The sequence below is a fragment of the Porites lutea genome, chromosome 4 (assembly GCF_958299795.1).
Source record: "Porites lutea chromosome 4, jaPorLute2.1, whole genome shotgun sequence".
NCBI classification, from domain to species: Eukaryota; Metazoa; Cnidaria; class Anthozoa; order Scleractinia; family Poritidae; genus Porites; species Porites lutea.
In genome coordinates, this window is record NC_133204.1 from 6,694,130 (window position 1) to 6,705,686 (window position 11,557).

At 37.9% G+C, this 11,557-nt stretch overlaps 1 protein-coding gene across 1 annotated transcript; it reads right to left on the reverse strand.

Moving 5' to 3' along the window:
- Positions 1 to 513: 513 nt before the first annotated feature.
- Positions 514 to 5,856, reverse strand: LOC140935493 (uncharacterized). The gene is made up of 2 exons (XM_073385037.1): positions 5,528 to 5,856; positions 514 to 1,544 (listed from the first exon to the last, which is right to left on the reverse strand). Exons 1-2 carry the CDS (start codon positions 5,693 to 5,695, stop codon positions 1,179 to 1,181), a joined length of 534 nt encoding a protein of 177 aa, XP_073241138.1. The 5' UTR covers positions 5,696 to 5,856; the 3' UTR covers positions 514 to 1,178.
- Positions 5,857 to 11,557: the final 5,701 nt, after the last annotated feature.

The window sequence follows — 11,557 nt, forward strand, 5'->3', positions numbered from 1 at the left end:
TTAAAATCAACCACTAAGGAAGTTATCCGGAGGTCCAAAGATTTTCTAAAAAGCGGCTTAAGTTAAACAGATCCAAAGGTTCGGTTATTTAAACGAAGTCCACCTTAGGTCGCGGTTTAGGAAATCTTTGAACCTCCAGATCTCTTCTAGCCTCCCACGCAGATGTTCTTAGGGGTTCGTCACGCGTTCCTGCCCCATGAACGTCGTTTGTGGGGCAGGAACGCGTGACGAACCCCTAAGAACGTCTGCGTGGGAGGTTGATCTCTTCAGTTAGTGGGTTATTTTAAGAAGACAAATGGCTTAAAACGGGTTTTTGTTAAACACTGCCTAAACTCCGTTTAAATTACTGGCCCAAAGTGTCCTAAGGGTAAATGGCTTGTAGTAACCTTGTAACCTTGTTTCTGAATAGTTTTGCAATTAAGCGCAAATAAATAAGCGCAGAGTTAAGTTTTCAAAAGGCCTGCACACTAAACATTTTTTTAATGAATTTTTTAAATGAAGAATTGACTGAATAGAAAACTTTTATACTAGTTGTTCTAAAGCAGAAATCAATGACGGAAAATTATTCCTAGCTGGGTTAAGATAATTAATGTAACTGCTTGCTGGTAAAAGGAATCCCGTTGGCTCTAAAGAGCGGCCATTTTTTCCGGCGAAATTAATCATTAACTATATTACGATTTAGAAATGCCAGTATGTTGCTAACAGAAATAAATCTTTTTCGAAAAAATGGTCTTTGAGGACTCCTGTTAAAGATCGTCTATATTTCACTCGTTTTGTTTAGCAGTTATTTCCCTCATGGTTTTGTGTTGAATTAAGGTGAATAAGGTCCTTCCTAGGGTGCTGTTTAAAAGTTAGTCGCTTGTAATCGATCGCGAATATAATCATCATTTGTACAATTTCTTATTCAATTTTTTTCAAACTACTATTTGTTCTATACTAAAATTATATAATACCCCCTTGTGACTATAAGGGCCGGATTCGGTTGTGACGCGGCATCTTGCAGGTCTTAGATTTTTTTAAAAAAGGAAGTAGCTATTCCAAGGCGTTATTTCCAAGCTAATGACAAAGACGAAAGTTTTTTTCTTTAGCAAGTGACTGCTACAACTCCACACAGGTTAAAGCGAGACTTGTTCAAGACCGTGGAATAGTCACCAAATAGTTTCAGTCATCTAAAAGGCCTAAAATCGCTTCATATAGACGCGCATTTTCGTTCTCTGACCCAGTGCACCATCTGTCTCCTGGCAAACAGCCTTTCGCCTGTAGTTTACTCCCCCGACAACCGCATCAGCGTTTTGGGGAAAGGTGCTTATTTCCCTGGGAGGGACAATTCCTGGAAGGTCTTGTGAGACAGACATCCCCGCAATGTTTTGGTTTTGATCCCGCGCTGTTGTCCCTTGTTGGTGTCCCTGTGAAATTTGGCCCAAGACACCGCTGTGCACAGAAGGTTGATTTGGTAAAACTTGGCTGCCAATCCCTAGATTATCAGCATTCTCCTGTATTCTTGCGCTAGAAAACTGCATCCTGTTACTACTGTTCTCTTCACTCTAAAGGGAAAACAAACAGTTAAATACGGTAAGTTTCTTTAATGATCAATATATTGACCCGGAGGGGGATACTTCCTTTAATGGCCTATACGGGGAGGCTCCGCTAGTATATTAGGCTGATTTAGCAACAGGACGGGAACGTCAGTTGACGACAGGAAAGAGCGTGGAAAGGACTAAACACGACTTCCAGTACTCAATTTGCCGCTCTGCCATTGGTCAAGCCAGTTGTTTGATTTGCGCGCGCCGTCGTCAACTGACGTTCCCGTTCTGTTGCTAAATCAGCCCATTGTTCTCTAGAATTTATACCTAGAAATTCAAAGATTACATAATTCAACAGAAAAATATTCTTCAACACCAACAATTTGTTGAAAGTTTTAGCAGAGCCTTCTGAGTCCATCCAGATCCCCTCATCAGTGATGACGTTTGCTTTGCAGCCTCGTGTTGATGAGGCTTCAAAAGTGTTCCATAAATTGGGAGAAGGTTAATTGTAACCCTGATCACGGTTCATTTCCCGTCGCCGAGTATGAATGTTTATGGCCTCGCGTATCTTGCGCGTGAAAGCGAAGATGGGGTTTGAAACTTGAACGTGTCGGAACAGGACGCTTTTCAAAGATTCTTTGAAGAATCTCGGAGACCCCACCGTAGTACGAGAGCACAACACGTTTCTCTGCCGAAGGCAGGCGCTTGACTGCTGGTCTAACAGATTCATTTTATGGCTGTAAAAAAGTCTACAAAACGTTCCGGTTTTGCGATGTATTCATATTTAAAAGACAGTGAATTTAAAGGTTAAAAGGGACACAAAGTTCTAAACAAGGTGGGTGAAAGGGATACTATCTGTCCATAGGCTGTATATTTATGAAAGAGGTAGGTTAGAGCGCGATCGGGGCAGAGCTTCTCCGTACAAAATTTTCTTCAGCACCCCACAGCACCCCAGGTATTTTGACTAGCACAATAATCAAGAGCTTGTAAGTATGTGTAATCAAATGGTGACGAGTGACATTAGGGAATAATTTCACGCGCGTTTTGTCCAAATCCTTATAATTTCCCGAGCCTTCAGGCGAGGGAAATTATTAGGATTTGGGCAAAACGTAAGTGAAATTATTCCCTAATTTCACGAGTATACCATTTGATTACCTGTTAATATCATGGGTGACGAATTACATTTTTGACTTGTTTATCCTGGATCGTATCGATCGATCGTGAACTCCACTCTCTCAAACGTTTAGAGCTACAATTTGGCTTAATTTTTCAAAATTTTTCGACAACATACCTCTAAGAATCCTTCTTGATGTGCTGTTTCGTGTGTTCAGGTTTTCTAAAGCGTCTTTTTATTCCCTGACATCTTCATTCATGACATTTTAAAACTTCCCTGCCATCTTGAAACGGAGACGTACGGCAGGTTGCCATGGCAATTTAGTAATTTCACATGTGAAATTACAAATTAACGCTGAAATTTCGCGCCAAAATTAAGGAGTAATTCGTCACCTATGATATTATGAGTGAAACATTATTAAATGGTCGCTTTGAGTGGTGCCCTTGCAGCTCAGTTTTGAGTTGCAAGCGACTAATAATAATTAATAGTTTTAAAAATAGAGGTGGATTTTGACAGCGTGATGGTAAATTAAAATTGCTGGTTTTCACTGTCACGTCGTCAAAAATCAAAATCAAAAAGTGTTCAACAGATAAAGTCCAGAATCTGGAAATGAAAGGATTTAAATATACAAAGACCTTCGCAAAGAAGAGTTTACGGCGCAATTTTTCGTATGGGCGAGATTCGTTTTAGCTAAATTTTTGTAACTTTAACAACAAGAGCTCTCTAGGCGGCCATTAATGAATGCCGCGTCACGCAAAAGTACTTTATCAAACACGAGGAACCGTTTCAAAGAGAAAATTTGTAAAAATATAAGTTTTTTAGAAGCTCTTATACTTCAAGAAAGTAAAAACTAAGGAGGGTCGATAATTCTTTTGTTTGAAATTCGGGTGACGTCATGTGAAAACCAAAAATGAATATTAAACGCTCGACTGCTGGTTATCACTCTCACGCAATCAAAAAAAGCACTCAAATGAAAAGAAAGGAGGTTGATATGCAAAGACCTACGCCAAGATTTGTCTCAGTGCAATTTTTAATTGCGAAATATTCGGAGAAATGATTTACCCCAATTTATAGAGCTTTTGACGTATTCAGAAGCCATGTTGGTTCTCTACCATGTCGACGTGACAGGATCAGCGAATGTTATGGCTACAGCTTGAACTTCAAAACTAGACTACAAAACAGCCCGTTTTTTCCTCAAAATCAGTAAAGAAATTGGTAAAACGTGGCGTAAAAGCCTCGTTCCAGACCTTTTGTTTCAGTGACTGCTCGCGCGTACTTGAATACGCAAAAATACAGACTGTTTTGCAGTCTACTTCAAAACCATTTCCAGATAATACAAAATTCAGTGACTGATGGTTTCAGCAGACTCAGCTTAACGATTACCCATTCCTTATATATTAGCCAGGGCAAGATCATAAATGAAAATTATTATTTTATCTATTAAGGCAAATAATTCGACGCTCTACATGTACAGGTATCAAACTCTGTCACTTCGCAAAGACAGAAATTGACAGCAATTTGGTTCGTTATTCTTCGTAGTTCGTCAGCTGTCAAAAAAGAATATACCAGAATTTATTATGGAGAGATAACCTCTATTTTTTTTTTAATCTCTCCCAGACTTCCTAATGAATCCAGCCACTAATTGCAATTAAAAACCAACGCAGAGAGAAAAAAAAATTAAAAATAAAGTAATAATAATAATAATAATAATAATGATAATAATAATCTACAAGTTGTTTTTATGCTTTTGTCTGATGTAATACTTTAAAGAAGGTTTTCGCTTGCAACCCAACAGCCGTCACAAGTCCAATAAGAGCTGACGGTGAAAAACACGTTTTGCGTCAACCCAATACAGCCATAAAGTCAATGCAACTATTCACACAAAGCTGGGGTTTATACCTTTGTTGCTGAAACCTCATTGCCCAACTTATGAAGGTATACTATTTGTTCCCCTCATTTAGTTGTAACAGCCCGGGATCGCAGTGTAAATTCCAATTATGATTACTAAAGAACCCTTACGTTTCTCTTTACTGAATCTTTACTGAATCTTAATTTTCAAAATGTAGGGCAACTTGGTGTGAAAGATTTGTTTCTGATTTCTCGGTCTAAGCAACGAGATGATAATTGCAATCGTGAACTTAGGTATTTACCGTTTAGCATATATATTTTGGAACAATTCATATAGATGTTTAATTCATTAAAAACGTTTTTTCTTTGAAATGCGATTTAATAATTTGACTTTCTTGCTGTCGTGCTGTGTAAGTCGTTCGTTTACAGACTTTAATTTCTGGCGTTTAGAGTCAGGGCTTTATATTAAGCCTAAGAATAGTATCATAATTTTTCGCTTCTGTCTCCAGTTTTCGATATGTTGAAAGGGGTGGCATTAGTTATAAGAATGTAAATGTTTTTTCGCCTTCGCGAATGATAATGAATGCGTCAGTAGCTTTTTTAAAAAAGCACAGAAGGAGATACTTCGTTTAGCAGATGTACGTTTCTAACTTCATATTCGGTTTCAATTCAGTCGCATTCTACCAAAAAAGAAAACGCATACTGCATAATATATCTTTTTATCACAAGAGAGACAACAAGACCAACGTTTAATCCAAAACCAGTCCTTTAAAATAAAGTCGGCTTTATTTATTCGCTTTTACATTAAAAAAAAAAGGAGCGAAACGAGATGAATAAGAGTACCGTACTGGGCAAGAGCATAAATAAAAGATTATAGCTCAGTTTCTCACATATTTTAAGGAGTTGCGCTCTAAAAGTAAGGAATACAAAGCTCATGATTGCTACAAATCTGTTTGCACTTTCATTTATGACACTCGTAACATGCTTTCTAAAATGAAGATCGCGCGGTCAAATAAAACATGGAGGGCGATAAATTTCCTACCTTAAATCTCCGCGCCGCAGATATTGGGTCTTTTATGACTTCTGCAGTTACATCTCTACTGTTGCTCATTCTTTGCACGGATTCGCCCGCAGTTTGTTCCAGCAAGTGTGAAGCACGATTCCCATCCCGAAATATAGTCCTCTCGAAGGGATCTCTTTTCCCAGCCATATTATATCTTAAAACGGTTTAATTCGATGTTATCTGTCCGAGATGATTAGAAAATTGTGGTTTGGCTGAAGTGTTATTCCTCGATGTTGTCACAAACCGAGTACTCAGTGGGATGCGAGGGTTTTTCGGACCCGTCAATACAATAACCAGCCGGTTGGCAGCTGCGCATTTTGGTTGCAATAATTAATGTATGCATATATGCACATAGTCACTCAATGAAAGTAAACAATACTGTTTTTTAGGTGAGAAATCGCGAAGAAAAGTCAGTCACTTTTTGTTACAACCGTAGGGCATTGATTTACTGCCGATATATGTCTTGCATGAATATCAGAAAATAGAATTTATCTTAAGTTGCCTTTCTCAGTAATTTATATTAGGGCTAAATATTGAAAGTTTTATCTTTGCCAATCTCAATTTCCAATAGATCTTTCAGACCTCCGTGACATGAAACTTGAAATTTGTGGGGTTCTCTGAAGTAAAATCGAGGTCGGTTTTTTGTTGATAGGTTTAGTTGGTTTCAGTTACAGCAATATAAATCTCGTTTTCAACCATCCGCTGGAGGGGCCAAGCTTTAAGCTTAAGGCAGTCAAGATAAAATGACTTGATATGGCCTTAATAATGACCGAGGAACAACTTGAGCAAATTTTCTCTTCCTGTAATTCGTGTGTGTGAAAGTAAAGAATTGCACGGTGGCACACGACCAGAGTAACAAATGGCAAACGCGACCCATCGTTCACGGCAAAACAAAAAACCTTAAGGCAAAATTAAAATGCCGTGGAAAAAAAACAAAAAACCCAAGGCAAAAGTAATAACCCCAGGGATAAACCTTAATATCCTGACAAAACTGAGAAATCATCGAACAACCTTGGGAAGAATCATTTATTGAGTTTTAAGACCCTTAGCCAGTTCTTTTTAGGATTCGCGGTGAGATTAATAGACCTTGTCACGGTTTTCGACGCCATCTTGACGAGTAGGCAAACGCATGAGAAATTACAGTGATTGTATGAGAATCTAATGTCGAATAATTTCCGTAGAACGGCTCTCCTGAAAAAAATGTGATTTGTAAACTAAAGCTTCACTCCTAAGGAGTCTCCTGAGAAAATTTGAGGGCGTTACATGCACTAGAAGACCTAGAACCACTTTTTTAAAATTTTCTATACATTTAAGAAAGCCAGGGAAAATTACAGACAAATATATGGAAAATCTAAAGCAAGCCTCTGGAGAAATGTAGGCACAGGTACGCCCCCAAATTTTTTTAGGACAATCCTTTGCTTTGTAGCTTTAGTTTACAATTGATATTTTGTTCAGAACACCCGTTCTACGGAAATTATTCGACATTAGATTCTCATACAAACACTGTAATTTCTCAAACGTTTGCCTACTCGTCAAGATGGCGTCGAAAACCGTAAAAAGGTCTATTTTTGCATTACTTTCGCCGAGATTTTTTTCGCTGAGAAGTTTTAGGTTTTACCTTCTTAAGGCCTTTTGTTTTTGCCGTAGAGTTTTGATTTTGACGTGAGGTTTTTGCTTTTGCTGTAAATATTTATTTTGCCCGTGATAGTTGTATGCTACTTCAAATTGAATCATAATTAAGAGTTTTTTTCGTGTAAATAATAGCAAGTAGTCGACGCATACTTCAGAAACTGAGAAAGCTCTTATGTTGGGCATAATTAAAAAAAATTGACAATTATTCTATTCTAAAAAAAAAGGATAAATACGTTTGTTATTCTAAGAAGACTTACTAAAGAGTAGCTTCATATATGATTGCTGTGACGCTTAAAATTAAGGGAGATCGATTTTAGTAAAACTAATAATGGAAAAATAATGAATGACGTGCAAATTTGTCGTTATCATGGTGTTGTGAAATTTTATTCTAATACAAGAAAGAAATCGTTAGTAGCAAATTTGCACGCGTTGGAGAAGGTGAACGTGAATCCGAATCCAAAAAAGTGAAAAACAATTATGATCATTTATTAAATCTTGGGGGCATAAGATAGCTCTAACTAAAAGAACAAACTTCGCTCTTAAGTTACGATTTCCTGTTAATATATTTAATTTTTTTTAAATTTTGGCTCAGGGCGCTCGCATTAGACTTTCATGACATTCATTGGCTCGAATAAGAATTTCATTACTTTGGGCAAACTCTTATGATAATGTTTCCATCATCCAAATTTGCCTTTGTATCAACAGCAGGGAGTTCCTCTATCACTGCAAAGATAGCCGGGGCGTTATTCCACTAATTTTGCGTATTTTTTCATTTCAATCGCTGACTCACATTGTTGTTTATTGTCACTTCGAGATACAAAGTAGCAAGGATCCCCAGTCCCTTATTTACATTTCCTGAATTCGCGTCGGCGGGTATCGGCCAACGCAGTAATTAAAATTCTCCATTTTCCCTGATTTGTATACACACTTTTTAATGTTTATCCTACAAACCCTAGTGAAAGGGGTCTCTACACTAATGAAGATGTGCTATTTATTAGAACTTAAAAATACGAACAGTAGATGAGCATGGCGAAAAATGCAACACTCTGCAAAAAACTGAAGGGGTCCGCAGTGTTTTAATAAAGAACGGGAAAAGCCCCATAATATTAAGCAAAACGAACCAATCGGGATCAACGGTGGGAGAAAACTGCGAAAGCAAACAGGAAATTGGAAAGTGTTTTCATGCAAACTTAAGTACATATTTGAGGAGACTCTGTATAATTTCCTTAAAACAAAATAACTATCAGATAGAAGTAGCTGGCGGATACTTCCGTCCTCCAGGCATCTCAATACAACTAGGCGATCGATGTTGTTACATCATATCGTCGAGAACTTCACAATGTATTTTAGAGATGGCCCTTAATTAACCATCCAATTCTGATGTTAAATAGTGAGAAAAAAAATAAGTCTGGCGTTTTATTTATAATATATACAAAGGGGTACTTGTCAATGTGTGTGTGTTGCAAAACAAAACAGTCGTTTAATTTAATTTTAAGCCTTCAATAACCATCTCAGGTATGCTATTAAAATCATTGCTTTTATTGTTATTGCATGCAGTATATTTAGTTTTTCTCCACTGGGTAGCGAAACAATCTATCAGTTCCTATAGATATATGAATAGATATATGTATTTAGATATCCGGTAAACCTTGTGAGAGGGGAACCTTTTTTTCTCATATCTTTATTGGGGTTTCTAAAACAAATACATACAATATCTGACAGCTCTTTGATGAAAAAAATACATATATTTATGTAATTTATATTGGCCTGATAAACGAAACCAAATTTGGTCTTTTGACGATTGTAATCGACAAAGACACATGAGCAAGGACCAAGGACTTGCTTGGTGAAATATTAAAGTAAGTCAGATATAAGTACCCAAATTGTTAGCAGAGTAATGTCCTGCATGCGCAGTCAGGACATAAATAACAAAATGCTTCGCATGGTCGAGGTGAATTAATATTTCTGTCAAAGAAACATTAAACTTCTTTATAACATTTATTATTCATTCAAAATATTACGCTGTTTCGTATTGGCTCCAATCCCCATGCAGGTTAATTCTCCGTAATCAGTCGGTGCTCACCATATTTGAAAGATATAAAGAATATGTTAAGAATATACGAACGATACGATGGTATATTGACCCAAATTAAAAACGTCTCTACGCAGCGGGCGGACCAAAGTAAAGATCATTTTCGTTTTTAATACACTGTAAAGACAGCGTTGATGCTACAAGACGTTGTAGAAGGCCTTAATGTAATCAAGTCCTAGATGTAATCACCCTAAATGAAATAAAGTCCGAAATGTAATAACATTTGCCATCAAATGTAATAAACTCCTAACTGAGTGAGATAACATCCGGCCTATGATGATATGACGTCATGCTAACGTCATTTATGACTTAAGTACTCCTTGATTAAACAACTAACTGGTTATGACAATAACCACGTGATCTGTCGCGCCATCTGTCACGCCATTGGTCACGTCGATCATCGTCAACCACATGACCAACTGATTAAAACACCGTCATGACTAATGAAAACATCAATCATGTGTCGTGCTTTGGTCAATGTACTTTTTTTAAAATTCTCGGCCTTACAACTTTCTTTGCACTCATTTGCCCCCCCTCCTTCCCCCCCCCCCCCCCCTCCCACACACAAGGCACTTCTATCCTTATTCTTCCCTACCAATTTTATTAAGGATGGACTGATCACAGTGGTATCATGGTTTATTCATATCCTAGAAGTTCGGATTTGTTTTGATCTTTCAGCTGCAATACCTCTTTCGACATATGCTTGAGTTGTCAAAAAACCTCCCCCCCGCCCCCCGAGGGATGAAACAATGTGTGAAAGTAATGCTCTGAGGTTTGTTATCCGCTACTGTTACCGGAAACTGGATGGGAAGTGAAAAAACTTCGCCAATCTGGTTTCCAGCCAAAGTCGGGACATCTCAAGACATAATGATTAGCTTCTATGACAAACGCGTTATGAAGGTAAAACATTTAGGAAAAAGAAATAAAAGATAGCTTTCCAGACAACTCATACAACAAAACAGCAGCCATTTTGTAATACATAACATCTAAGGGGCCGTCTATATATGATGATACCGGAATGACTTTTATTCCGGAATGAGTTTCGTCCCAGTGTGAAGTTCGTACTGCATCATGATAAAATCGAACTGCTCAGCCTAAGGCGTTCTCGTTCGCGTGGTTCTCCAATGGCAGATCAGATACGAGTGCCAGATCAGATTTGCTGTTTCCGAAGAAAGGGCGGTTAAGTGTTTGAGTTCTTCGGACATCTTCGGCAATGGTTGGACTTCTTTGTTAGTCTTCGAAAATCTTCGGCAGTCTTCGGTAATGTTCGGTAGCCTTCGGAAATCTGAAATTAATTGTTGTTAAATGGCCGAAACTCCTTGATATACTAAACAAAATAATATTGGCCTTTTTAGAGCCGTTTTTGCTTCTTTCTGGAAACAATGTACTGTTTCAAAGAATTTTTTACTGTTAGTGTTTTAAATAAATGCCTAAAATTTAACTGTTTCATGTTACAAAGCCAAAAAAAATGAAGTGTTTAGTGTTATCGAGGTTACCCTGCGAGCAGAGGCTACATTTTCGCGGTATGAGCTGGCGTCTACTTTTCGCACGCCAGCTCATACCGCGAAAATGTAGCCTCTGCTCGCAGGGTATATCGAGGTACCCCCAGTAAGACTTTCGATTAGCAAAAGCACGTTTTTAGTTCACATGATACCAGAATGAATTTTAGTACCAGAACGAGAAGTTCATCTGGATTGAACACCTTAATGAACTCATTCTGGAATGACTTGTAAGAAAACGAAATTTCGTTTGGGTCTCGCAGGGATGGAGATGGAATGAACTCTTTCTAGAATGAAAGTCATTCAGGTATTATGTGATGGTGAATAGCCTCTAAGATGAAATATGTATGGCATGATTTTTATAAACATGTAACTAATGAAATGCCGTGTGCCGTGACATTCTCGTTCTCCTCACAGCTGCCGTCCTTTTTATAGCGATCGCAAGCTAAAAGGAGCATGGGTCTGGACTTCAGTTGCGAGTACGTGCGTGTTTAGTCAGTTCAGTACGTTATGGCCCTGTCATGAAAAGTTGTTATTGCCCTTAAATTTCATCAATTAAGTCTATTTACACACTACAATTTATTGTCTGGCTTTCGTTACTTTTAGGAGGCTGTCGCTCTATAGAGGAAAACAAGTCAGTGCTCGAGCAAATTGACGAGTTATACTACGAAAAAAATAAGGTCGTATGTTCGACGACAAAGAAAGAAAAATGGTACAAACACTGATCATTTCTGAATGCATCTTCTAGTCACGAACAATGAATATCGCATTTGGCACATCGTGGTA